This window comes from Muntiacus reevesi, chromosome 2, assembly GCF_963930625.1.
Source record: "Muntiacus reevesi chromosome 2, mMunRee1.1, whole genome shotgun sequence".
In the NCBI taxonomy this organism is placed as follows: domain Eukaryota; kingdom Metazoa; phylum Chordata; class Mammalia; order Artiodactyla; family Cervidae; genus Muntiacus; species Muntiacus reevesi.
In genome coordinates this window covers 247,878,524-247,906,060 of record NC_089250.1, presented here as the reverse complement: position 1 = coordinate 247,906,060, position 27,537 = coordinate 247,878,524, and the positions used below count along the sequence as shown (strand labels likewise).

Sequence of the window (27,537 nt, the reverse complement as noted above, 5' to 3'; positions counted from 1 at the left end):
TGTTTTGTGGAATCTCCAGATGAGTCTCCCACCCTTTTAAGTTAATAAACCATGTATTCTGCCTTCCCCAGGTGCCCAGCTGAGTTATGATAAGGTATCGGTACCCGCATCGCGCCAGAGGGATGCTGTCAGACAAGTAATCTCTGAAGCCTTGGACAATCAGTGGTCTCACTCTGGCCCACCTGCCATGACAAACCTACAGAGCATTTCCCTTCACATTTTACCTTCTAGTATTCCCAAAGGCAGTCTGCTCTAATTAGGCCTGACTTCATCTGTCCTAATATGCATCCGCCAATTCAAGCAATTTAGGAGTAGAGAGAAGGAAGGTTTCTGTGGTTCGCAACCAGAGTGGCCCAACCTCTAAAATAATAGCCCAAGATGTCTCCACCTCCTGGGCACATCCCCTCTGCAAAAACTCCAGTAAACAAATGTCCCATCTTTGCTTTTTTAAGGTCAGCCATACGGAGCCCCTGAAGAAGGTTATCTTACATTGCCACGTTACCAAAGGCTGCCCCAAACGTTCCTACCTGTGAACCTGATCAGGCTAAGGGCAGAGTTGTCTCTTTCCTTCTCTGAGTCAGATCAAACTGTCTTAGTAACACCTCTTCACGGTGTTCACCATGTTTTTCACCTGGGTTGCTACTTAGCCTGTTATCTCATCTTTTCATGGTAGAGAGAGGGGGGACTATAATGATTTTTGCTTTTAAGGGAGAGGGGCGTGTAATGCTTACGTTGTCATTTTGTCATGAGTTTGTTTTGAATTTCCTATTAAAATGGGTCCATCACCCCCACTTTGTGAAGTCATCAGGGCCCTCATTTTGCACCTTTAACATCTCTCAGCGTCAGTTTGAAATGGGATGAGCTTGTCCTCACCTTCCTATCGGCTGTATCTGGACCCTGATGTGAACCTACCATTGAGCAGAACCACTCCACTGCCTGTGTAGCCTTGGGTAGGCCCCTTAACCTCTTGGTTTAAGTCTTGGCAGTTGTAAAAATGCGAGAGGGCTATGAATTTATATCTGGGGCAGAACAAGTTGAGAAGAGTGTGTCTGCTTTTATTCTTTCAAACTGGAATGACTCCCCACTTTTCCCCATGGGTCCATATCTCACTTGTCCTTCAGGCCCACTGCCAAGGAGCCTTCCCCGATTCCCCAGTCCACACAAATCTCTGTTTCTCTTGGGGTTAGTACCATACAGCCTAGTGTCTCTTAGGTCAATTTTGCCTCTCAGGCCAATCTCAGAATGTGGGTTTCTCTTGCCCTCCATGGCACCAGGGGCTGCGCCAGCCCACAGGTATGCTTCCCAGGGGGTGACTACTAGACTAGGGCATGCGTGGGGAGGCCCAGGTGTGAGGGGCCAAGCAAAGTGCCTCTCTGCCTTCACTCTGCTCTCCTCCAAAAAACCTCGAGAGCCTGCAGCCTGCCCCTCAAGTCACAGGTTCCTTATATGACCTCACTGGGTAGTGATGACCTCACAGCCCTTATCACAGTTTCCATGGCAGGGTAACTGCACAAACGTGCTATTCTCGGAGAAACTTCCCTACCAGTCCTCTACCAGATAGCAGTCTTTGGCTGTGTAAGAGAGAATGTCTGATCGAATCTTCTATATTCACTCTAACTTGTCCTCTGTCCCATGGGAGGGCAACACAGCAGGTAGGCTGAGACTGGACATCTGTACAAGAGGTGTTGTGTACACACAGCCTCACCTGGCCACCACGTGTTCCTTTTGGGCTTGCCCACACACACACCTCAGCTTTCCCAACTGTAAGTAATATGAGTGCCCTGGGGCACCTTCAGGGACCCACAGTGCTCAATGCTGAGGATAAGCAAAAGGTCACCCCTGGGCAAGTGAGCAGGAAGGTCCTGGTCTTTAAATGTAGCCTTCCTCTTTGGGCTATAGGACACTTCCATCCAGACCCTTTCCTGATTGACCTCTTAGCAAGAGGCAAGTGCATTTTTGCTGGCAAATGATAAAGGACACAGTTTGAGGAAGAGGGCAGCTCTTGACCTGCACCTTCAAACCCAGGCACCTTCGTGCAGTCATGGGGACATCTACATGGGTCCCCTCCGACACATTCCAGATTGAGCTGCTGTGTACTGGGGGAAAGAGTGGTGTGGTATTGAGGGAAAGACCAGAAGAACCCAGGGGAGTGATGAAATGCTAATGAGACTGGAGGGCTGAGGAGCTGGTATCCCAGGAGGCTGATGTGAGTCTAGACTTGGTACCCACAATCTGGTTCTGAATCTTTTGGTCACTCTGCCTCAGTATTTTCTAATCTAGATAAAAGTATCAGAGGGCTAGAGTTCAGTGTGGATGAAAACAGGCAATATAAATGGTGCCCAAGAGGGGCTGCCAAGGTGGGAGGGGTTCTTACCAAACTAGGTTCCTTTTCCCAAAACTTGAAATGCATTTCCACTGAAGACAGACCTTAAGGAATATTTTCTCTGGTGTGGAAGGGAGAGATGGAGGGGATCCTGATTGCAATTATTTTCATGTTTTCTCTGGAAATGGCGAACAGATTTCCTCATCGGCTGCAGTCACAGTCTCTAGGAAATGCTTTGGCAGCCAAGGTCCATTCTCTAGGGACTCATGGGGTGATGGGCAGAGGCTGTGTTTTGGATGTCAAGCAGATTAAAGGACTTCAGCCAGAAACTGGGAGAGAGGTGAGGGGGGAAATTCTGGCAGGAGACTGTGTACAGCAGAAGCGACTGATCAGTTATTTTCTTTGCAGCAGCTGTGGCTCCCATTTCCCCTCCTACACCTGGTCACTACCATGTCCTCTACCGAGGGTGTGGAGAAATGCAGGTAGGCTGGCACGGGGAGACATACTGCCTGGTCGGTGGCTACCGGGCCTATGGGGATGCTCCTGTGGCCACCCCAACCAAGGTGGAAGCAGACAAGCCAGTCCTCAGCCACACTCCCAAGAGACAGCGAGCTCTGGTGGAGTCGGATAAAGACCTCAGTTGCTCCAGCCCCAAAACTCAGCAACTGCAGCATGGTGGCAGGAGGCTGACCCTGCAGAAGCTTGCCAGCTGAACCACACTCTGAAGAGAGGGCAATGGTTTAAATGCTGCTTCCTGCAGTGACCCCCACTGCCACAGATTAGAACCTGTGCCATTCTGTCTGACCCTTCATTCTTCAACCAGGAGCCTCCTTCCACACTAAACGGCCATGAGCAAGGAACCTCAGAAACAGAGTTGAGAGTCTCCTCTGAACATCCCAGGACTGAAGCTGGCCTGGAAGAAAACCTGATGTTCCTCTGCTCAATTCTCGGGAGCCCCTTTGTGAGCAGAAGAAAGAACAATCTGCACACTGTGAGCGAAGGAGGACCCAGAAGCAGAGAGAAGTGTGGAGTGGCCTTCGCAGGGGCCCTGTCTACCACACAGGCTCCTGCCTGAGCCACTGGCCAGCTGCCGCCACCACACACCAAGGGGAGCTGGGCTTTTCAAAACTGAAAGAAGCAATGTGCGACTTCCCAAAGAGCCTCCTGCCTTGGATCAGGAGGCAGGATAAAGAGACCCAGGAAGACCTGCTTCCTGGAGCAAGAACATGATGGAGAGTCAAGTGGCAGCCACCCCTCCCCAAGGCTCATATGCTCCTTTATTCCCAGCCGTTTCTGGCCCCAATAGGGTCCCTTACCGCTCAATAAAATGTTTTTCTGTAACAGTGTCTGACTTGAAATTCAAGTTATCTAAGGTTAGGTCCCAAACCTCCCTGTTTCCTTTAAGCATATTCCCACATGGGGCTCCTGGTCCTTTGAGAACTTCTGCCTCTAAAAAGACACTTGGGGGTAGCTTCTACCTATGCGGCTCCTGCAATGACACTTGTGCAAATTGGGGCAGGATGTAGGCAGGTTCTTTAAGAAATGTAGAGCCAGGAAAAAAAGAAAAGAAAAGAAATGTAGAGCCAGTGTGTGTGTGTGGGGTGTGTGTGTAAGGAGAAAAGAGGAAGGACTGGGAACATGCCATTCCATCTGTCGATCCATTTATTCAACAAATACTTACTGAGAACCCAGGTGGTGCTAGTGGTAAAGAACCTGCCTGCCAATGCAGGAGACCTAAGAGATGCAGTTTCGACCCGTTTGTTGGGAAGATCCCCTGGAGGAGGGCATGGCAACCCACTCCAGTATTCCTGCCTGGAGACAGAGGAGCCTGGTGGGCTACAGTCCACTGGGCTGCAAAGAGTCGGACATGACTGAAGCAGCTTAGCAAGTACACATGCACCCGTTACACACCAGCCTCTGTGCTGGTTGCCTGAGGCGTTTAGGTGAATGAGATGATCGAACACCCTCTTCTCATGGCACCCACAACCTGAAAGGAGACACAAACAATAATTTCAAGTAATTATAATTGCTATACAGGAAAGTAGAACAGGATAATGGGGTAGAGTGATGAGGGGTTGCTATGTTATACCAGGTAGTCAGGAAAGGCTTCTTTGAGGAGCTGACATTTCAGTGGAGATGCAAGTGAAAGAATCCTGTGAGGAGCTGGAAGAAGAGAATTTCCGAAGGAGGACATGGCAAGTACAGAGACCTTGAGGTAGGAGTGAGGCTGGCATGTACTAGGACCAGCAGAAGGGCCAGTGTGACCAGGGAGGAAAGAGAATGAAAGATGTGGTTGGAGAAGCAGGAACAGGCCAGATCATAGTAGGCCTCATCAGCCATACTGAAGTGTGTGACTCTCGAGTGTGATGGGAAGTTGTGGAAAGGATTTGAGCAAGGGAGTGAAGTGATCTGACGCAGGTGCTAGAAAGACCACTCTGACTGCTGTGTGCCATGGCAGTAAGTTGCTGGATGTTACTGGTGGAATGCCTCTCTCAGCATTAAGGGGACAGTTGGTCCTGGAAAGTTGGGGCAGGGGAATATTAGGAGAGAAGAAAGAGTACAGGGTTTGGGCCTGTATCTCAGGCCCACCTCCCTCATCAGCGCATTGGATGTATATACCACATCTTTATCCACTCATCCATGATGGACACTTAGGTGGCTTCCATATTTGGTTATTGTAAATAATGCTGCAGTGAACGTGGGGGTGCATATATCGTGAATTAGTGTTTTTGTCACCTTTGGGTAAATGCCCAGAAGTGGAATTGCTAGATCATCTGATAGTCTTATTTTTAATTTTTTTGAGAAACTTTCAAAATATTTTCCATAGTGACTGCACCAATTTAATTCCCACCAACAGTGTGCAAGGGTTTCCTTCCCTTCAGGTCCTCTCCAACACTTGTTTTCTTTTTTTGATAACAGCCATCCTAACAGGTGTGAGGTGACAAGTCATTGTGGTTTTGATTTGCATTTCCCCGATGGTTAGTGACGCTCAGCACATTTTCATATAACTCTTGGCCATCTGTATGTCTTCTTTGGGAAAATGTCTATTCAGATCCTTTGCCAGGATCTGACTTTTTAAAAAGAGTCCCTCAGCTAATAAAATAAAATAAAATAAAAAAGAATTAAAAAAAAAAAAGAGTCCCTCAGGAAGTTCCCCTGGAGAAGGAACTGCCAACCCACTCCAGTTTTCTTGCCTGGAGAATCTCATGGACACAAGAACCTAGTGGGCTAGAGTTCATGGAGTCACAAAGAGTCAGACACGACTGAGCGACTAACACACCTGTCTTTTAGAGATGGAATCTTAAATATGGATGAAATATATGTCTGATTTGCTTTAAAATATTCTATGAAAGTGGATGGGTAAGGTATAAATGAAATAAGATAGGGTACTAGTTGATAACTGTTGAAGCTAAGCAATTGGGTACAAAGGGGTTCAATATACTCTTCTCTCTACTTTTTCATATGTCTGAACGTTTTCCCTAATAGGTAAAAAGAAATAAAAACGTCTCAGATGGAGCCTATGTTCAGCCAGATTTGGAATCAGCAAGGACTCAGGCGGTCAGCTTCACAGGGTGAACTAGTTTGGGCAGGCAGAGCAGGCAGAGGAGGGCAAGCTTCCCACAGAAAAGCAGGGAGCGGGGCGGCAGGTCTGGGGTAGGGTGTGCTGTGTGCAGCATGGTGTTGTGGAGGACGGGTCTGACAGGCCTGAAAGATGAGCAGGCTAGGCTGAACAAAGAGGCAGCAAGTCTGAACTCGAGGCTAAATGAGCATTCACGTATGTTGTCGAGCAAACGTTTGCTTGCTCAGAGCTGGCTCCCAGCACCTGGCGCCCCCACAGCCAACTCTTCTGTGTGTTATGCCAGCACATGTGATAGATCACTGGAGACTCGTCCAGCCCTCTCACTGCACACCTCAGCGAAAGGCCAGCGCCGGCAGGTAATCACCAAAGGATATCAGTACAAAGAGATGGATGGAAGTGATTCTCCTCAAAAGAGGTAGCAGCTGGAAGTCGAGACGTCGAAAGAACTCTATCTGACTTGCCAGGAGGGCACCACTGTGATCATGTGCCTGCCCAGCAGCTGGTCTCCCAACACCTGTCCTCCTTGTCAGCCAGGTTTAAGGAAGGTTCCACCCCAGGGCCAGTGGGCTACTCTGCCCACCACTGCTGGCTTCCCCAGGTGCCTGCCTTATGAACCATGAATTCTCCTCACTGAAGACAGAGCCAACCCTGGTGAGCCTGGCAGCAGTGAACAGGAGGTATGCAAAGCCTCCTGTTTTGCATGGCAGACTTGCAAGACATGGCAGACTTGACCAAACAGCTGGCTGTCATTCTTCAGAGTTCTGGCCCGTCAGGGCCTGGAGCACACACAGAGGATGAGCCAGAAGAGACAAAGCCTGAGTAGGTCTGGCTTGGGGTCCCAGAGAGCCCCAGACAACAGAAGACTAAGGATATTTCTCCTTCATAGAATCTTAGTTCCATTGTCCTTACAAGCTGCCCCCAATTGGGAGGCATGGGGATAAATAAGGAGCTTGAGATTAACATATACACACTACTGTATATAAAACACAACTAACAAGGACCTATCGTATAGCACTGGGAACTACACTCAGTATTTTGTAATAACCTCTAAGGGAAAAGAGGCTTCCCTGGTGGCTCAGTGGTAAAGAATCTGCCTGCCAATGCAGGAGATGCAGGTTCCATCCCTGGGTCAGGAAGATCCCCTGGAAAAGGATATGGGAACCCACTCCAGTATTCTTCCCTGGGAAATCCCATGGACAGAGGAGCCTGGCAGGTTACAGTCCATGGGGTCACAAAAGAGTCAGACACAACTTAGTGACTAAACATCACACCAACACATAAAGGAAAAGAATCTGAAAAAGAAAAAATATATATACACACACACACACATATCTGTGTGTGCATGTGTGGCTGAATCACCTTGCTGTAACCTGAAACGACACAACTTTGTAAATCAGCCATAGTGAAAAAGTGAAAGTGTCAGTCGCTCAGTTGTGTTTGACTCTTTGTGACCCCATGGACTGTAGCCTGCCAGGCTCCAATGTCCATGGAATTCTCCAGGCAAGAATACTGGAGTGGGTAGCCATTCCCTTCTCCAGGGGATCTTCCCGACCCAAGAATCAAACCCAGGTCTCTTATATTGCAGGCAGATTCTTTACCATCTGAGCCACCAGGGAAGCCCAAATCAACTATAATTCAATTTTAAAATGAAAAAATATATATCAGAAAAAATAGAAGGCTGGTAAAAACCTACCTCATGGGCTACTGTGAAGACTGAATGCACTGTGTGCTCCTAACTCGTAGCATAGCTCTGGGCACGCAGTAACTCTGGCTTCCCTGAGGCACTGTCACTGCTGCCACATCTCCTCGTTCTGGGAAGGAAGGGAAGATGCAGCCTCCTGTGCTCCTAGTCAACTCACTTTTCACTGAATGTTGGTCAAGTGCTTGCTGTGCTCAGGTGTGGTGCCAGGTGCCAGAATGTGGTGGTCGTGGCCTTACGGAGTTCACTTGCCAGCTCCAACAGGGGCAGCCACTTCTGACTGCTGGGGCCGGGTGGGGTGGGGAGGAAGAGGGAGAGGTCCCAGCAAAACCTGAACCTAAGCAGTCTGAGAGGTTCACTCATGTCCCTGTTTTTAGAGAGGGTAAGTTGCTAAAGAGGGTTTGGATGTGGCCGAGTTCTCCACGGTATGTTCAACCCTTCCTGATGGCAAGATTTCCTCCCCTGGCCCTGCCTCAACAGCGCCACCATTTGGAGGCTGAGGGGCCGCATGGCTGGTGTGGCCAGAAAATAGGGGGCAGAGTGGTGGTGGTGGTGGTTTAGTCGCTAAGACGTGTCCAACTCTTGTGACCCCACAGACAGTAGCCCACCAGGCTCCTCTGTCCACGGGATTTTCCAGGCAAGACTACTGGAGTGGACTGCCATTTCCTTCTCCAGGGAATCTTAGAGGTTTGTGTTATTTGTTGAAACTGGAGAAGCAGGTGAGGGCAGACTCCCCAGGACCTCAAAGTCAAATAAAGGAATCCTAAGTTTAGGAGCAACAAGAAGCCACAGAAAAACTTTGGGCAGGAGGATGGCACCAGATTTTTCAAAGAGAGATAGGGTATGCCTGCTCTGTGGGAAATGAACTGGAGGTGGGGAGACCAGAAAGAGGTGAGAGATGAAAATGACCTGTACTGGGGAAGGAACAGTGGGCATGGAAAGGAGACATACCCGGGAGATGTTTGAAGGTTGAATCAGCAGAACTTGAAGATGCCCTGAAAGGGGAGGGGTGGCAGAGAGTAGAGGGTATCATGGATGACATTCAGGTCAGCTCTGGAGCCAGGCCCTGGGCTTCTCTGCCTCCATCCTCTTTTCACTTCCGCCCATTGTCGGGGGCACCTGGAAAACTTCTGTCATAACCTCTGCCCCCAAACTGTCCCTGTGTCCAGGGGACTCCTAGAGGACAAGACTTTGCTAGTGTGCTCATTTGTCCCTGGCGGGGACGGGGCATGAAGATGCCTTGGTGAGGTTAAGGGAATGACATGTCACTTTGTTGGCTAAAATCTGCTTGTCACTTGGGTGTGAGTACTCCCATGTCCCTGAGTATATAAGAATGTACATGTGTGTGTGTTTCCATGATCAGCTTTATATGGTCACCTCAAGGCCATGGCCACCATTGCCAGCCTGTTTAAGGACTGAAGCTGAATGTTACAGGAAATTTGTTGCCTGGCTAATCTTCTACAGTAATGGTGCCTACCTCCTCTAGGTCAAAACAACATGTCTAGACATCTGGTCCCTGCAGAATAGCTAAAAAAAGAAAGAAAGAAAAAAAAAGGCTAAATTCTCTCTTTTCATTCCTCTGTCAGCAGCTGCTGTTTGTCTGCACTTCCTGGAGGTCTATCAAGAGTGGAATGAACTGTTTATCCCCTAAACTCATATTTTTTTTTTGCCTGGAAACCAGCCCAAGAATTTCTCCTCCCTCTCCCCACTGTGAGAGTGACTCTGGGGGCTGCTGACCAGCAAGGGGAGGGAAAGGAGCCAGGTCTGAGTTTGGGTGCCCAGGACAGGGATACACCCTGCTGTTCTCTGAGGCAGAGCCCTAGGGGACACATGCTCTGCAGGCTGCAGTGAGCAGGAAGCAGACTCACCTCCAACACAGCACCACCAGTGTGCTGTTCCTTCTGGCCTGTAGGCACTGGGCAATGTCAAATGCAATATACATGAGCCTTGAAATATACACAAGCAGGGACCCTTCCCCTCGCAGGTAGACCAGGACCTCTAGTTCTGCTGGAAGAGTTTTACTCATTTCATTTTTAGAGAGATTTCTAGGGTCTCCAGCACTCAGACTTAGGTCCCTACCCCTGAGCTAGTCACTCCTGCCACCCGGGAAAGTTTCCAAAGGCTGAACAGCTCCATGGGGCACCAAGGACCAGAGCAAAAATTTGAGAGACTGGAGTGAAGGAGTTTGGGCACAGTTCCGAAAGCATCTCAGTGGCTGAGCTTCTGTGAGAAGGCACATCCTCAGTGTATGTGTGTGGTGGTGGTGGGAGGGGGGCTGTTCCTAGAGGAGTCAGCTAGGGTGAGGGCCTGAAACTAGAAATGAGGAATTGGGTGGGGCCTCAGAGCAAGCACAGGAACTTAGATCTTGTGGTTTCTGGGAGATCTAGCGTCACAAGGCCCACAAGATACAGCGACTGTAGCAGCAGAACCCAGATGCCAGGCCTTCCACACTGAGGTAGGAGGGATCCTGGATCCTGGCCAGCAGGTCAGCCTGCAACTCTGGGAGGAAGCTTCCTGGGGTGGGGAATCTTCTGTCATGGAAGTGACTTCAATTCCTTCCACTCAATAGCCTACCTACCAGATTCTTGCTCTGGTGAGTAAAAGGTCCTTGACTCTTCCCAGATAGTTGTTCAGTTCACATCCCCACAGTTCCTCAAGTGAGGCCCTGGAGAAGTGCAGCAACTCCTGAAGGCGCTCTTTCCAGAGGGTGACTGGGGGAAATGGGGGAGGGGTGACCCTGACAGTTCCCAGTTGCTGGCTGAAGTCTCCTGAGAATGGTCACGCACGCTGGGGAGTCAAGTAGGGGGAGACAGAAGGTCGGGGGCAGAGGGGCCCTTCCTGAATCTAGAATCCACAAGGTTAACCCTCCATTTCTAAAAACTATCTCCTCCCTCACACCCACCCCACGTGGCCCAGCACCTGGAAACTAGGAGCCCAGATCAACAGGGACACAGAGACACTGGCACGCGGCCCTGGGGTGAGCAGGGCAGGCTGCAGACAGATGGAGACAAGCTGTGCTCCTGGGAGGGGCTGCCTGGGGCTGAAGGCCACTCTCTGACAGAAGCGCCCTGGACTCTCTCTTGGACAGCAAGGTTAGAGGCAGAGAGAGAGCAATTTAGGGTGGCCCCCTCAGAATAGAGGGGTCGGGAGAGGGGCGGGGGCAGAGGGAACCCAAGAAGGGAGGGGAATGGGCTCAAGGTGGAGGCCAGCTTAGCCCACAAGAGCCGCCTCTTAGCAGAGGGCAGGAGGGTAGTTTGGGCCCCCATGGCACCCAGGCTTTGCGGATTACGGCTCTCTGCACAGGGGTCGCAGGGTCCTGTGACTCTGTGTCCCCTCCCTCCATGCCCCTCTCCCAGAGGCTGTGCCACTTCATGATCTGTGTTGACTGGCAGAACCCCAGCACCCCCATCGCTCTCAGACCCGCCTGCCCGGCCCTGTGCAGCATGCCGAGTGGGGGCCTCGAGCATCCCCACGTGCTCACCCAGCGGCCTCTGCTGCTCCTGCTGTGGCTGCTGTTGCGGCTGGTAACCCAGCTGGGCTGCACCCAGACAGCACCGGATGCCCCTATCACCCTGACCAGACTGGACACCTCCAGCACACCAAGTCTGGGGGAGCGTGCGCGAGCCCTGATGCGGGACTTCCCGCTTGTGGATGGGTGCGTGGGGGCTGGTGGGGGCCTAGCCTGGCCCTGGGCAGGGGAGGAAGTCCAGAGCATGCAGAGCTAGTGGGGCGGCTCCTTCACACCACCCCTGGGTTGTCCTCTCCATCATCCATGGGTGCCCTTCTCCTCTTCTGTCACTCCCTCTCTGGTGGGAACCCCCTCAGCCCAGGCCTCAGCTGGTCCTAGTATAGTCTGTGTGACCGTGTGAGGTGGGGGAATCCCCTGGCTGGCCTGAGCCCGAAGGAGCCCACCCATTTGCCTTGACCTCCCTCCAGCCACAACGACATGCCCCTGGTCCTGAGGCAGTTTAACCGCAAGGGCCTACAGGATGTTAATCTGCGCAGTTTCAGCTACGGCCAGACCAGTTTGAACAGGCTTAAAGACGGTCTCGTGGGTGCCCAGGTACCAAGGGGACACACAGGGTGCCACCATGGTTCTGGGGGAATGTGGGGGGGGGTTTGGGGGCCTCAGAGACCGCGGGTTAGTCACATCGGAACTCAGTTACCATAGCAACCTAGAAAGTGCCATGACACGGATGCTGGGGGCTAACAGGGGTCACAGTGAGTCGACATGATGGGCAACCAAGTACCACGGAACAAGCCATGCATCACACGTGACACACGTGGGCACAGGGAACGTTGCACCAGCAGTGGAGGTGGTGAGAGAACCAAGAAGTTCTAAAGGAACCCCTACCCAAACCATCCCCTGGCCTTCCCTCAGTTCTGGTCAGCCTACGTCCCATGCCAGACCCAGGAACGCGATGCTGTACGCCTCACCCTAGAGCAGATTGATCTCATCCACCGCATGTGTGCCTCCTATTCTGAGCTGGAGCTTGTGACCTCAGTTAGAGGTAGACGGGTGGGTGGTGGTGGGTGTCAGGGGCTTGATTAAGCTACCCATGTCTCTGACCATGACAATCTGCCCCACCTGCCCCCAGCTCTGAATGGTACCCGGAAGTTGGCCTGCCTCATCGGTGTGGAGGGTGGCCACTCACTGGACAGCAGCCTCTCCGTCTTGCGTACCTTCTATGTGCTGGGTGTGCGCTACCTGACCCTCACGCACACCTGCAACACACCCTGGTGAGCCTGGTGCAGATGGTATGGGCCCAGTAAGGCAGGGATCTGCCCAAGATCATGCTGGGGCCCACACCAAGCTTCACCCCTGGGACTTGGCCCTGAACCTGGAGTGGGGAGGTCTACACAGCAAGACTGGATCCCCCGAAGAGCCTTCCTACTGCCACGCACAGCCCTGCTTTGGTCCCTCCTCTAGCTCCAGGGAGATGCAGGTGTAGAGGGCTCGACAGAACCTCTGTCTAGCTTCTTGTAGCTGAGTCATGACCACCAGTCAGACTGCCTCCTGGCCACCCTGCAGGGCAGAAAGCTCAGCTAAGGGCATCCACCCCTTCTACAGCGATGTCAGCGGGCTGACCAGTTTTGGTGAGGTGAGGACCCTGGCTCCATACCCTGCCCCATGTAAATGCACAGCCCCACCTGCTCGCTCCAGATAAATGCACCAAAGACAAATGCAGCCCTGACACCCTCTCCCCAACCCGTCCCTGCAGAAGGTGGTGGCAGAAATGAACCGTCTGGGCATGATGGTGGACTTGTCCCACGTCTCAGACGCCGTGGCACGGAGAGCCCTAGAAGTGTCACAGGCACCTGTGATCTTCTCCCATTCGGCTGCCCGGGCTGTGTGTGAGAGCACCCGGAATGTTCCTGATGACATCCTACAGCTTTTGGTGAGAGACTGCCCTTGCCTGCAAACCTAAAGCAAGACGTTCGAACCAGTAGCCCCTGAACCTGAGCCTCTGCTCCCTCAATTTCCTCAAACCCCAGGTTAAAGATCTTCTGCCCCCAAAACACACAGCCCCTGAACTCTCGAACTCTAGGTGGGGGTTCTAGGTGGTAAACATTCCTTGAGAACCTCCCTGGTGGTCTAGCGGCTAAGACTCCGTGCTCCCAGGGCAGGGGGTCCGGGTTCGATCCCTGGTCAGTAGATCCTACCTGCTGCCACTGATAGTTCACAGTTTGCAACTAAAGACCCTGCCTGACACAGCAGAAGATCCTGCATGCCACAAGGAAGGTGGAGGATCCCATGTGTCACAACTAAGACATGGCGCAGCTAAAAGAATAAATAAAAATACTCCTCCAAACCCACAAACCAAGTGCCAAGACACCACCCAGACCAGAGATGAGGCTCCCCCATTCACACAAACCCAGAAAGGAGACATCTCTGACCTCAAAGCCAGGGCTGAACACCTTCCTCAGAGAGCCAAAAGAGTGAACAGGCGGGTGGTTGTGCCAGGAGCCAAGTCAAATGTCCATTGTCCAACCCTGCAGAAGAAGAACGGTGGCATTGTGATGGTGTCTTTGTCCATGGGGGTGATACAATGCAACCCGCTAGCCAATGTGTCTACTGTGGCAGGTAAGCCTCACCCCGGGCTCTCTGAACAGTTCTGATTTGGACCTGAAGCAGGGCCCAAATTTGAGGACGACCTCAGAAGGGCCCCAAGGGTTTGACCCACCTGTTGGCAATAGGCACTGCTCCCCCAAGTCCAATAATGAATGGTACACAGTTCTTAGTGCCATGTGGAACTGGAGCCACAGAATCGAAACAGATGCTGATGGGTATCTGGGAGGCAGTCAGACACAGAGTCCGGGTGCTGCCCATGTGCACCTTGCCCGTGCCTCTGGTCAAAAGACTGGGCAGCTCCATAGGTCTCTGGGGTCTCTGTCAGTTGTTTTCTTGTTCCTCTCTCACCACCCATGGAGAGGCTCACAGGTTCTCAAGGGAACTGAGAGGCAGAGTGAATCTTGGCCCAAATGGTTGGCTCTGAGGTCTACTCCAAATCTGAAGTCCAGTCTGGAGCCAGCCGGGATCACTTCAGACCAAACCTCAGGGCCCTCTCCTCGGTGCTCTGGGTGCCAGGCCATGAAGGAACTGGCCCATTAGGTCTACAGGTTGCAAGAAGGGGAATCAGCAGAAGCCAGTCCTCACCCCCAACCCCATCCTGGAAGTCCCACCTGCTGACTTTTCATCCTTCAGATCACTTTGACCACATTAGGGCTGTCATTGGATCCAAGTTCATCGGGATTGGAGGAGATTATGACGGGGCTGGCCGGTGAGTGCATCCATGTGGGCTTGTCTTGGGCTGGATGTGCCGCAGGGGGCTTTTATAGCCACGGTGCCCACCACAGTATGGTCTTCATGGCCTTGACCACAGCCTCAGGTCTGCTGAACCCACTGGTATCTCCCCTCTCCCAGGGTCTGTTTGCTGGGCTCTCCTGTCTATCTGCATCCCATTTGCCCTACTCTAGATCATCATATTTGGCTAACCCAACCAGACAGACCTCATCTGCCCAGCATCTGCATCCAGCCAGTGCCAGCAGACCCACAGCCTCTGAGCAGACTCTTAGCAAGGTCTGGGGTGGGCTGACCATCTTCTCTACCTACAGTTGGGTCTGTGCATGCAAGGGGGTCAACCCAGGTCTTCAAAAGCCTTTCTTCTTTTTATAAACAGAAGGAAAAGTTTGCATTCAGTGAAAGGCATAGATCTTAATAGACCAATTCAATGAATTCTGATGAATATTCAAGGAGCTTTAGGGCCCTTCTGAAGGATGAAGAGCAGGCTTGAATCATTTACTCTCTCCAAGTCTCCATTTCCCATACTTGACCAGGGCAGGGGTTCAGTCGACCCCGCACATATAGGACACTGGTTCTGACCCAGGACCAGGGGGCAGATCTGAGGGCTAATAGCTGGATGGCTGGCTGGTGGCCACACAGGTTCCCACAGGGTCTGGAGGACGTGTCCACATACCCAGTACTCATAGAAGAGTTGCTGAGGCGTGGCTGGAGTGAGGAAGAGCTCCGGGGTGTCCTTCGAGGAAACCTGCTGCGGGTCTTCAGCCAGGTGGAACAGGTATGCTGGGCTGGGCCGAAGAGGAGCTCTGAGCAGGTGTATGGGGGGTGTTGCTGCGGGAGTCGCTGCCCACTGACTGCCACCTCCAGGTTCGGGAGGAAAACAAGGGACAGAGTCCCTTGGAGGATGAGTTCCCAGATGAGCAGCTGGGAAGCTCCTGCCGCTCCGTCCTCTCACATCTGCAGCAGAGAGAAAATCTAGCTCAAGACCAGAAACTAACCAGAACTTCAAGGCATGGGAATCCTATTTTGTCACCTATGCGGTCATTCTCAAAATCTTTCCCCAACACAGCCCCAGGCCTCACAGTTATTACTGCCTTCCTGGTCCTCATTCTTTGGCTCTGGTGATCCATTAATCCTGCCGGATGTCACTTTGGCAGACGCAGACATCCACAAAGTTTCCTCTCATGCAAGCACAAACATTTCCCAAAAATAAACATTTCAGAAATGGAATCAGCATGAGTCGTCCTTCTCTGTAGTGGGGCCTGTGGTACAGGCCCCAACACTGGGGTTTGTTGGGGGACCCTGCAGTTCAGACACCAGGTACTCAAGGCAGACCTGTTGGCAGTGGCCTAAGGCCAGGGCGTTTGGCTCAACACCAGAAGACAGTGGAAGGCTCTGGCTGCAGGAAGGTGGACTTTACTCATTCCCTCTGAATAGCTCACCTCAGTTCTGACCCACTGTCTATCACCTGGAGATCTTTTAGGGAATTCTGGCTCAGATTCCCAAGAAGAGAACCTGCCTGGATCACAAATGATCTTTGTTCCTATTTGGACAGAGCCAGAATGTCAGGCTACTTAATGGGCCACAGACCTCTAATGGCTGGACAGCTCTGGAGGTGGGCCCACCCCTCCCCCTGCCCCTCAGGGACTTTCTAAGACAGTCAGTCTACTTAGCCACTACATCTTTCCCTAGTCCATAAATGATAATGTGCTAGGGACTTCCCTGGTGGTCCAGTGGCTAAGATTCGGCATTCCTCTGGGTTCAATCCCTGGTCAGACAACTAGATCCCACATGCAGCAACTAAGAGTTCACATGCCTCAACTAGAAGGTCACACATGTGCAACTCAGACCCTATGCAGCCAGATAAGCTAAAGAAAAAATACAAAAAAAAGATGAGACACAAATTCACCAGGGAGTAGGTAACCCCCTTCCTAAAACGGTTAGGACTATCCTGTAGCTCAAACGGTAAAGAATCTGCCTTAGATGCAGGAGACCAGGATGGAGAATTCCAAGGACAGAGAAGCCTGGCAGGCTACAGCCCGTGGGGTCAACAAAGAGTCGGACATGATTGAGCGACTAACACACGGTAACCCTCTTCCCAAGATGGCTATTATTAACTAAAGTTTAGTATGTATATTCCTCCAGAGTCTTTTTTTGTGTATGTGTATGTCAACACAGGTACAGAAGTAAATTTGGGGCAGGATTTTTGTTTTGTTTTCTGGGCAAAGGCACACCCTACAACACTAACCCATGCCCCCGGCATTGGGAGCACACAGTCTTAACCACTGGACCACCAAGGAAGTCCCCAGAAGTAAATTTTAATACGAAATGTGGTAAAGAATCCGCCTGCCAATGCAGAAGATGCAAGAGATGTGGGTTTGATGATCCCTGGGGAAGATCCCCTGGAGAAGGAAATGTCAACCCACTCCAGTATTCTTGCCTGGGAAATTCCATGCACAGAGGGGCCTGGCAGGCTACAGTCCATAGGCTGGCAGAAAAGTCAGACACAACTTAGTGAATGAGCATGCACTAAAACAAAATGGTCTCCCATAAATATTATACTTAAATTTCATTCTTGTTAAAAATATATAGGGGATCTTTTTCTTCTGCCAGTCAAAACATACAGATCTAATTCACTCTTTTAAATTTTAATTCTTCCCAGAATTTCATGGAATATTTAACCAGTTGGAGGGCAGGCATACCCCTGCAGCTAAAACCCCACATGGGCTTGCGACCTGTCTGCCTAGAGGTGAAATTGGAAAGATTCCTGGTCCCCTCCTAGTCCACCCCTTGGCCTCTTCCCTGAATCAGTAGGCCCCTGGCGCTTGGGAGGGGTGGGTGCAGGGCAGGAAGTAGGGACAGAGGTAACCCGCGGGGCGCCGTCTGAGGGCGCTCGGGGCAGAGGGCGGCCTGGCCCAATGGGGCGCCACCCTAGATGGGAGGGAAGGGCCTACCGCCCCCTGGCGGCCACGCTGGGCGGCGGCATTGCGGATCCCCGAGCTAACCTGCCTAGCGTCCTGACTGACTCCTGCCGCTTCTCACGAAGCCGTGCGGCTGGGTCACCAGCGTCGACGGTCGGGACCCCATTGTCGCCCTCTGCCCCTCGCCGGCTCCTCTTAGCTCTCGAGACCCGCCTCTGCCCGCCTGCTCGGCCTTGTGTAGCAATGCTGCCCCTAGGCCTCGAGCGTCCCCACGTGCTCCCCCAGCGGCCTCTGCTGCGACTGCTGCTTCTGCTCTGGCTGCTGCTGCGGCCGGTAACCAGCTCCCAGACCACGCCGGGCGGTTCCAGCGCCCAGACCACGCCGGCCACCTCCAGCAACCCAACAGCGCCAGGCACTCCCAGAGGCCCGAGTCTCCAGGAGCGCGCGCGGGCCCTGATGCGGGACTTCCGGCTGGTGGATGGGTGCGTAGGTGGGGGTGTGCGGGCCGGTGGGGGCTGAACCCGTTCCTGGGCAGAAGAGGAGGTCCGGAGCGTGAAGGGTTAGAGAGAAGGCTCCCTGACACACTGCTCTCCTCCACCACCCCCATAGGGCGCCTTCCTCCCTATTAACGCTGTTGCTGGTAGAACCCCCTACCTAACAGCTGCTCTTCAGGACTGTCATCTGTGTGAGGTGGGGACGTGGGGTAGGCCCATGGCCTGGGGGCCATGTCCCCTACTTTTCTTACTTTGTCCTGACAACCCCAGCCACAACCACCTGCCGCTGCTCCTGAAACGGCATTTCCAGAACAAGCTACAAGGTGTGAACCTGCGCAATTTCAGACTCGGCCAGACCAACCTAGACAAGCTCAGGGATGGCTTCGTGGGTGCACAGGTACCAGAGACACACACATAATGGCCTCTGGGGAGTCTGGAGGCCACAGAAACCTTGGTAGACAGGCGTCTGATGGACACAGGACACACTGTGTGCCATCATGTGACTTCTGGGGAGTGAGTGTAGGGGTGTTGGAGGTCCAGACAGGCCAGCCTCATGGGTGCCCAGGTTCTGTGGAGACACAGAAAGTGACTGGAAAATCCTTGGTGAGGGTGGGGGCTCTGAAACCACAAAGGATATGGTGGATTACCCTTGGGACATTCACATAGTCCGTGGACAAACAGCAAGCAATGATGTGTCATGATTTCAATTGGGCTGCTGACAGCAAGCTGAATAGTCATCAGGGTACCATGGGTCATGTGGTGCTGCACTCGGACCATGACCCACATGAGTACCTTGAGGGCTGAGGAGGAGTAAGTAGTAGGCCTACAGCATTGAGACCAGCCTAATCTCATTCTGGACCCCTGTGCCAACCACCAGTTCTGGTCAGCCTACGCCCCATGCCAGACCCAGGACCAGGATGCTGTGCGCCTCACGCTGGAGCAGATTGACCTCATCCGCCGCATGTGTGACTCCTACAATGAACTGGAGCTCGTGACTTCAGCCGAAGGTGGGCTGGGGGAAGGGAGGGGAGTCAGGGGCTACTCTGGTGGTTCCGGCCTTGGCCTCTGACCACTTGATCATCTATCTTCTTCTAGGACTGAACAGCACTCAAAAGCTGGCCTGCCTTATTGGCGTGGAGGGTGGTCACTCACTTGACAGCAGCCTCTCTGTGCTGCGCAGTTTCTATCTGTTGGGAGTTCGCTACCTGACGCTCACCTTCACCTGCAACACGCCCTGGTGAGCAGACTGCCTGGCCTGGGGTGGAATGGCAGATGCTTGGTGGGGAAAGTGCCAGAGAGGTGAGGATAGAGGGGTCCACAGAAGGAGGCTGGACTCTCAGCAGGTCCCTCACACTCCCAGAAAGCAGCTGGTCCGGATCCTCACCCTGTTCTGAGGTGGGACGGGTGTTCAGACAGCCTGGATGTTCAGGCTCTCTTGGCCAAGGTGTGGCATGCTAGATCACCCTCCTCTGGCTGTCTTTCAGGGCAGAGAGCTCCACCAAGTTTCAGCTCTTCTACACCAACATCAGTGGGTTGACAAGCTTTGGTGAGGTAAGGACTCTTTGTCAATACCCTACCTCAGCCACCCCCTACAGGTATGCACACATGTGCATCCCTCCTGACAACCCCCACAAAAAAATCCTCCACTTGTCCCTGCAGAAGGTGATACAGGAGATGAATCGCCTGGGCATGATGGTGGACTTGTCCTATGGGTCGCATGCCCTGGCACAGCAAGCCCTGAAGGTGTCAAAAGCTCCTGTGATCTTCTCCCACTCGGCTGCCAAAGCTGTGTGTGACAACATGCTTAACATTCCTGATGACATCCTGCAACTTCTGGTGAGCGGCCACCCCAGCCTTCAAATCCAGGACTTCATCCAAAGATCCTTGACCCTGAGCAAACCTACCAGTCCAGTCCTCACTCACCCTTGGACCTGAGGCTGGTTAACCCTCCCCCATCTCTGAAACTCAAGGCCAAATCAGTTCCCACCCAGGGTCCAAGAGAGGTAAAGCTCACCCAAGCCCTCATGTGAGGACTAAGCATTTGCCTTATCAGGGCCCCATGGCATAAGTGGCAGGCCATCAGGTCAGAAGGGGCAAGCTGAGTGTTCCTTTGTTCATCCATGTAGAAGAAGAATGGTGGCATTGTGATGGTCTCGCTGTCCTTGGGGGTGCTGCAGTGTAACCTGTTTGCTAATGTGTCCACCGTGGCAGGTGAGCCCCACTTCAATTCTTTGTGCAGTTGTAGCTTGGCCTGTGGCTGCTCGGGCCATCAGGAGAGCTCTAGCCTTCTAGCACACCCTGGGCCCTGGGCAGGCCTCCCAGCAGTCTAGGGGAGCAGACACAGCTCTTCACTGCCCTGAACCCAGATCTGGGACTCCAACCAGTGCAACAGGTTTGGGGGGAGGCAACTGCCTCTGCTTCTGAGTCTCTCTTTTGCTCCCATATCCCTAGACAGGACAGGCAGAGCCCTGTGACCAGGTTGTCAAGGAACCAGAGGCATGGTGGCTCCTAGGCAGGAAAAGGTCCTAAGGAGTTCAGGCCCTGAGGTTCACTCTGGCTCCAGTGTCTAGCCTGAGCCACTCCAGAAGTCACAGCAGGCTAGGAGCTACATGGAGTCAGCTGTCTTATCTTGGATTGCCTTGGGCAGGGGAACTGGCCACGCTGAGCTTCCTCAGATCAGGGCTGGTCCCAGGATCTAACTCCAACCTCATGCTACCCACCACCACCCTCATCCCCTAGATCACTTTGACCACGTCAGGGCAGTCATGGGATCTGAGTTCATCGGGATTAGCGGGAGTTACGATGGGTCTGGCCGGTGAGTGTTTCCCTGGGGTTTGTCTTGGCTGGGGTACAGTGGGGAGTCCCTTAGTCTCAGTTCCCCATCCATGGTCCTCCCATCCTTCATCCTCCATTACAGACTCTGGTCTTTCAGCCCACCAGGCATCTTTCCCCTCCCAGGACCTGTTTCCTGGATTATCCTTGTCCCTCCTATGGTCCAGTGGACCCATTCCCACTCCAAGGCATCACAGTTGTTAAGAACCCCACCCCCTCTCAAGACCTATCCAGCACATGCTCCACTGCCAGCCCAGCAGATGTGCTGTGGGCTGAGCATCTGCTCAGCAGGTAAGTGCTGCCGAAGCCCAGTCTTCCAGGAGCTTCCAAAGTTGCATTCAGTAGCCTGAGGAATATGGCCTTTAACTTCCCATATGTGGTTGGGACTGGTGCGACAGTGGGCCCTCAGCCAGGATTGGGGCTGAGGAGCCCCAGTTAGCCAGCTGGTGGCCACGCAGGTTCCCCGAGGGGCTGGAGGATGTGTCCACATACCCGGTACTCATAGAGGAATTGCTGAGGCGAGGCTGGAGGGAGGAGGAGCTTCAGGGCGTCCTTCGTGGAAACCTGCTGCGGGTCTTCAGACAAGTGGAACAGGTATGCTGGGCTGCACAAAAAGAGGGTTCAGTGGTTTAAGCAGGTGAGGGGGGCACTGTGGAAACCACTGACTGCTGACTTTCATCTTCAGGTGAGAGAGGAAAACAAAGGTCAGAGTCCTTTGGAGGATGAATTTCCAAACAGGCAGGTGGGCAGGTCGTGCCATTCCCACCTCCTGACTCAGCCTCAGAGTAAGCCTCGGGCCACACACCTGGTGAGAAACAAGTGGCTAACCAACCAGGCCCTCCAGAGGCCCCCAAAAGCCTCCCCACAACTCGTTCTAGGCCTTGTGGCTGCTGCCACCTTCTCAGTCCTCATCCTATGACTCTAGTGACCTGGCCAGTCCCCCAGAGGTCACTGTGGCAAAGTCTCATGAAGTTTCCCTTCTAGTCATCCAGGCACAAACATATATATGCTGAGAATAAACATTTCGAGTACAGAGCCAGGTGTGACTGTCCTTTCTTCACGGGGAAAGGGGTTGGGTCTGATGGGCTCTTGGTTGGTGAGGGGTCTTAGGTTCTACCCCCAGCTGCTCAATATGTTTGGTTCCCATTGGCTTTCAGCTTTGTCTCTCTCTGGAAAGGCAGAAGAACCTTACCTTATTCTTACGCTAAAAGCCTGAGCCCACAGAAGAGCACTAAAGAATCAAGTTCAGAGTTGATCCCATCGTGGAGTGTTACAGAGGGTACATTCCCAGTCTCTCTCAAAAAGTTTAAAAAAATTTTTTTTAAGAGGATGATACCTTTTACAGAATAAACTGATGTGTTTGGAAATATCAAGAGAAAAAGCGTTTTTCAGATAAGGTACTCTGATTTTTGTTAAACTGATTTCTTTTTAATGGGCAGGGGTGTGAATCAAGTTGTTAACAGAAAGAAAAGAAACTGCAGCTTCTACATCAGCTCAGCTTCCTACAGACCCTCTTATCTTTTGGCCTCTTTCCTCTCCCAGTCCACAGGGTGGGCCAGAGCCAGATCTAAGTTCCTTCCATGGAAACTTTAAATTAGCAGAGAGACTACAGTGCCAACTATGTTATAAATTGTGTCCATACACTTGTGGGTCTCTCTTTGAATTCTGTTCAATTTATTAAAACAAGTTGCTATCTAGGAGAGTCAGTCTTCCACTTAAAGAGTATCATCTCAGGTACTTCCCTGGTGGTCCAGTGGGTAAAATTCTGGGCTCCCAGTGCAGGGAACCTGGGTTCAATCACTAGGGAACTAGACCCCACATGCTGCAAGTAAGAGTTTGCATGCCACAACTAAATATCCTGCCTGCTGCAATGAAGATCAAAGCTCCTTTGTGCCTCGACTAAGACCCGGCACAGCCGAATAAATAAATAAATATTAAAAAAGAGTGAAAAAGCAAGTCAGAGAGTGGGGGAAGTTTTCAACATGTATAACTGACAAAAGGTATATATCCAGAGACAGACAAGCCAGTATAAAAATGGGCAAGACATTTGCAAAGGAACTTTACAAAAGAGGATATCCAAGTGGCCAATAAGAAAATGAAAAGACTGTCAACCTTACTAGTCACTAGAGAAATGCAAAATAAAAGTCACAGAAAAAGATAACTAAAATTCAACAGATGAACAATAGGGTATTATTCAGGATGTGGAGCATAAGGTTTTCTCATAACCAGCTGGTGGCAGTGTAAACTGACAAAACTGCTTTGAAAAACTGTTCCACATTATTTACTTAAGTTAAAGACACATATCAGTTCAGTTCAGTTGCTCAGTCATGTCTGACTCTTTCTGACCCCATGGACTGCAGCACATCAGGCTTCCCTGTCCATCACCAGCTCCTGGAGCTTACTCAAACTCATGTCCATGATGCTGTCCAAACATCTCATTCTCTGTCATCCCCTTCTCCTGCCTTCAATCTTTGCCAGCATCAGGGTCTTTTCCAATGAGTCAGCTTCGCATCAGGTGGCTGAAGTATTGGAGTTTCAGCTTCAGCATCAGTCCTTCCAATGAATATTCAGACACATGTACCCAAGGATTTAACCATTTTTCTCCCCTAAAGACTCAACAGAAAGGCCTGCACACATGTGCACAGAAAGACATGAACAAGTATATTTAGAAAAGCACTAGTTTTAGTAATTTCAAAGTGAAAATAACCCAACAATAGAGAAATCAATGGTGTGGTATTAACTCCATGGAAGAGAACACAGCATTGAAAAAGAACAAATTACAAGGGACTTCCCAGGGAGGCCATGTTTGATCCCTGGTCAGGAAACTGGATTCCACCTGCTGCAAATAAAAGCATGCACACAGCAACAAAGATCCCAAGTGCTGTGTCTAAGACCTGGTACAGCCAAATAAATAAAAAATTAAGTTTAAAAAAATTAAAAATAAAGTGAATAATTCAGTGGCATGTAGTACATTCACAATGTCATACAACCATCACTTCTATCTAGTTCCAAAATATTTCGACCATCCTAAAAGGAAACCCTCTACCTATTAAGCAGTTGCACCTGATTCTGTGGTTCCCCCAGTCACCAATCTGCTCTCTGTGTCTATGTATTTCTCTGTTCTGGATGTTTCTTACAAATGGAGTCATATAATATGTGACCTTTATATCTAGTTTCCTACAGTTAATGTTGTCAAGGTTCATTCATGTTGCACTTTTTCTCCATTTTTATTCTACTCTTTTTCTGGAATTTCTATTGTGCAGATACTAGAACTTCTTTTTCTAACTCATACCTCTCTTCTTTTTCTTCTTTTGGGAGAATTCCTTAACTTGGTCTTTCTAATTTATGGATTCATTCTCAATGAAAACTTTCTGCTATTAGATCACCTATTATGTTGTCTGACATACCATTGTGGTAATTTTTATACATGGTCCTGTATTTCTTTGATACTTCTCCCATCCAAAGATAGATTCTATGTCTGCCCACCCCTTGAATCTGGGCTTTGTACCTGCTTGACCAGTAAAATATGGCAGAAGTGATGCTGTCCCCATCCAGCCCTGGGCCCAGGAGACTGTCCTGCTTCTTAGGATGCTTACTCACTCATGGACTGTAGCCACTGTACTATGAGGAAGCCAAGCTGCCCAGGGAGAGGTTCACATGTAAAGGACCCAGTGTCCCTGGTCCACAGTCCCCTTGAGCTCTTAGCCTACAGCCAATAACAATCTACTGGTAATGTGAGTGAATCATCTTTTTTTTGTTCATGCCCCTCGGCTTGTGGAATCTCAGTTTCCTGACCAGGGCCCCTGGCAGTGGAAGCATGGAGTCCTAACCACTGGACCCATGGGGAATTCCCATGAATCATTTTCAAAATGAATCCTCCAGCCCCAAGTGATGCCATGTAGAATAGAGACAAGCTTACTTGGTTTACAGATTTGTGAGCAAATAAATATTTCTGTTGATTGTCACTTTAAGTCACTATCTTTTGGGGTAATTTGTTATGAAGCCATAGATCACTGGGACAATTATATTTTTCTCTACCTTATATTTCTGCTTGTTCTTTTAAAAGATATTTATTTATTTATTATTTGGCTGCACTGGGTCTTGGTTGCCACTCTCAGGGGCTTTTCTCTTATTGCCATGCAGTGGCTTCTCTTGTTGCAAAGCACGGTCTGTAGAGTGCATGGGCTTCAGTACTTGTGGCATACAGGCTCAGTTGCCCTGCAGTATGTGGGATCTTAGTTCCCTGACCAGGGGTCAAACCTATTTTACCTGCGTTGCAAGGCAGATTTTTAACCACTGGACCACCAGGGAAGTTCCCTCTGCTTGTTCTTTTTTATACTTTCTTGTTTCATATGGCTAATATTCTACCTTATCTTTTGTAATATGTTTATTAAGCTAATTTTGAATTTTTGATCCATTGTATTCTGATCCTTTCCCCAATAGATGTTTTCTTTTTTTAATTTATTTATTTCCATTGGAGGCTAATTCCTTTACAATATTGTAGTGGTTTTTGCCATACATAGACATGAATCAGCCACAGGTGTACATGTGTTCCCCATCCTGAAACCCCCTCCCGCCTCCCTCCCCATCCCATCCCTCAGGGTCATCCCAGTGCGCCGGCCCTGAACACCCTGTCTCATGCATCGAACCTGGACTGGCGATCAGTTTCACATATGATAATATACATGTTCCAATGCTATTCTCTCAAATCATCCCACCCTCGCCTTTTCCCACAAAGTCCAAAAGACTGTACTTTAAGATGTTTTCTTTTGAAATGTCTGTGCTTGTCAAATGTCTGTTTCTTTTTGCCTGTTATTTTTGTCCATGAGTACCCTGATGGTGCAGGCTACTTAACCAGTCAATAGTATGAGGGAAATTGTATCCTAGCTACAGAGTCTCGTAAAGTCTAAGGTTTCAGTTGGACTATAGTAGCCTATCTTCCCCACATAGCACCTGACCCTACCCCTGAGAAGAGAGGCCAAGTGAGAACTATGGGGAGCTTTTGTGGAGCATCAGGGAAGACCAAAGAGGAGGCACCTGTTCGTTCTTTATTCAAAAAATGTGTTGGGGCCAAGACTGAAGATACCAAGTTGAGGAGACTGAAACGGTCCTGCCAGTGTGAAATCCACACACAAGAAACATTAAAGATCTCCACCAACATACTTCTTCCTGCAGTGAGTCCTATGAAAGGAAAGTGCCTCACAGGAGGATGAAGTGGGGGTGGTGGGAAGGTGGGGTATGTTTCAGAGACATTTTCTGGAGAAGAAGCAGTATTCTAAGCTGAGACCCCCTCCATACAAAGGAGTTTGGTAAATGGGTGTGGGGGTGGGTGGGTAGAAAGGCATCCTGTCAGGCACAGATGCTGCACAGAAACCCCTTGAGTTTGGGGAAGTGAAAGAAGCCAGAAAGGCTGAGGCTGGGGCAGAGGATGAGGACAAATATAGCTGAAGAGACTGGAGGGGCCAGGTGGAGCAGGGCTTTGTGGGCCAAGAGAAGAGTTTGGGCTTTCTTTTCAAAACAGGTGGTTCTTAGGACTTCCCTGGTGGTCCAGTAGCTAAGACTCCATACTCCCAATGCAGGGGGTCCAGGTTTGATCCCCGGTCAAGGAACTAGATCACATATGCTTTAACTAAGAGTTCGCATGCCTGCAACTAAAGTTCTGGCATGTGGCAATGAAGACCTGGTGCAGTCAAATAAACAAGTAAATATTTTCTTAAAAAAAAGAAGAGATGGCTCTACCATGAGCAGGGAGTTCATTGGAAGGCTGCTACTGTGGGCAACTGAATGTGGCATGAAAGACAGGCCAAAGCAACAGGTCTTGGCTGGGATGAGAGTTGGGTAGGGGCCAGAATAGAGGTCAGATCCCAGGTCCTCCTGCAGGGCCCAGAGACTAATTCCTGATCCCATCCCAGAGACAAAGGTCAGAGAATGCAGAGTCTGTGGTAGGTTGGAAAGATACCACTAATTCTGATATTCTAAAACCCTCTGAGTCATAAAAGGGAGAAAAAATGGAGGTGGGCACTGGGGTTTTCTGATAGAGAAATAGCTGAAAGAATGGTCTAGAAAGATAAAGATGTTAAAGTAAAGCCACCTGAATAAACTTATCTGAAGCAATGGCGTAGAAAGTGAAAGAAAATTGAGAGTAAAGAAATAAATGAAAAAAAAAAAAAAAAACAGAAAGAAATGGCTTGGGTAGATAGCATCACCAACTCAATGGACATGAATTTGAGCAAAGGGAGATGGTGGAGGACAGAGCAGCCCGGTGTGCTTCAGTCCCTAGGGTCGCCAAGAGTCGGACATGACTTAGCGACTGCACAATAACAAAAGGAATCCCAAGGAGGTGAGACAGAAAAAGATAAAACTGAGATGAAAGAACTTGGCTAAAGAATCCAATGCAGCGTCTGAAGAGGCCCGTGGGGCTGGGCGAGGGGAATGGGTGTCCTTACTGCCAAGAAGGAAGCAGACTCTAGTGAAAGGGCACGGATCCCCCCAGCAGCCTCCAACAGAGAGGAACTGTGGGGTGGGCGAAGGGATGGGATCTTCTGGGGCTCCTTCGGTTTCCAGGGACGCGGAGGAGAAGTGAAAGGCAGGGATGATGAAAATGGGGATAGGGTGCTGAGAAGGCCCCTGGGCGGTTCTTGAATGAGCTCTGCGCTCCTGCCTACCCTTCCCCGGCCCTGCATCATAGAAACTTCACTGAGCGCTCACTAGGCCGAAAGCTCACCTCGTGCCCCACCTCAGGGACCCTCAGCAGCCCCAAGAGCATTTCCTCATTTTACAAGCACTGCATCCGAAGCTCAGAGACGGCGGCTCACCACCCGAGGTCACACAGGAATCGGGTCTCCCCAGGCCGTGGACTTGTACTGCCCCTCCCCGGGGGTTTCAA

At 50.9% G+C, this 27,537-nt stretch overlaps 3 protein-coding genes and 2 long non-coding RNA genes across 6 annotated transcripts; 3 read left to right on the top strand and 2 right to left on the bottom strand.

The window, feature by feature from the left end:
• The first annotated feature begins 1,585 nt into the window (after positions 1-1,585).
• DPEP2NB (DPEP2 neighbor) lies at positions 1,586-3,509 on the top strand. The gene is made up of 2 exons (XM_065925597.1): positions 1,586-1,652; positions 2,732-3,509. Exons 1-2 carry the CDS (start codon positions 1,586-1,588, stop codon positions 3,034-3,036), a joined length of 372 nt encoding a protein of 123 aa, XP_065781669.1. The 3' UTR covers positions 3,037-3,509.
• A 481-nt stretch (positions 3,510-3,990) lies between these two features.
• On the bottom strand, positions 3,991-15,202 carry LOC136161096 (uncharacterized). Its single transcript, XR_010661686.1, has 3 exons — positions 15,081-15,202; positions 13,501-13,596; positions 3,991-4,310 (listed from the first exon to the last, which is right to left on the bottom strand). It is a non-coding gene; the product is annotated as an uncharacterized lncRNA (long non-coding RNA).
• On the top strand, positions 10,009-15,603 carry LOC136161089 (dipeptidase 2-like). Of its 2 annotated transcripts, none has more exons than XM_065925591.1 (12): positions 10,009-10,057; positions 10,519-10,694; positions 10,959-11,257; positions 11,539-11,665; positions 11,984-12,113; positions 12,201-12,342; positions 12,635-12,704; positions 12,825-13,001; positions 13,603-13,687; positions 14,309-14,384; positions 15,047-15,182; positions 15,272-15,603. In XM_065925591.1, exons 3-12 carry the CDS (start codon positions 10,974-10,976, stop codon positions 15,527-15,529), a joined length of 1,485 nt encoding a protein of 494 aa, XP_065781663.1. In that variant the 5' UTR covers positions 10,009-10,057; positions 10,519-10,694; positions 10,959-10,973; the 3' UTR covers positions 15,530-15,603. The 2 variants fall into 2 exon arrangements, with proteins under 2 accessions (XP_065781663.1, XP_065781664.1); XM_065925592.1 differs by having other exon boundaries at positions 10,031-10,195.
• On the bottom strand, positions 15,220-27,530 carry LOC136161095 (uncharacterized). The gene is made up of 3 exons (XR_010661685.1): positions 27,376-27,530; positions 21,144-21,255; positions 15,220-15,361 (listed from the first exon to the last, which is right to left on the bottom strand). It is a non-coding gene; the product is annotated as an uncharacterized lncRNA (long non-coding RNA).
• DPEP3 (dipeptidase 3) lies at positions 17,452-21,600 on the top strand. The gene is made up of 10 exons (XM_065925593.1): positions 17,452-17,807; positions 18,090-18,216; positions 18,697-18,826; positions 18,915-19,056; positions 19,304-19,370; positions 19,479-19,655; positions 19,946-20,030; positions 20,559-20,634; positions 21,110-21,245; positions 21,337-21,600. The coding sequence occupies exons 1-10, from the start codon at positions 17,569-17,571 to the stop codon at positions 21,568-21,570; spliced, it is 1,413 nt and encodes a 470-aa protein (XP_065781665.1). The 5' UTR covers positions 17,452-17,568; the 3' UTR covers positions 21,571-21,600.
• Positions 27,531-27,537: the final 7 nt, after the last annotated feature.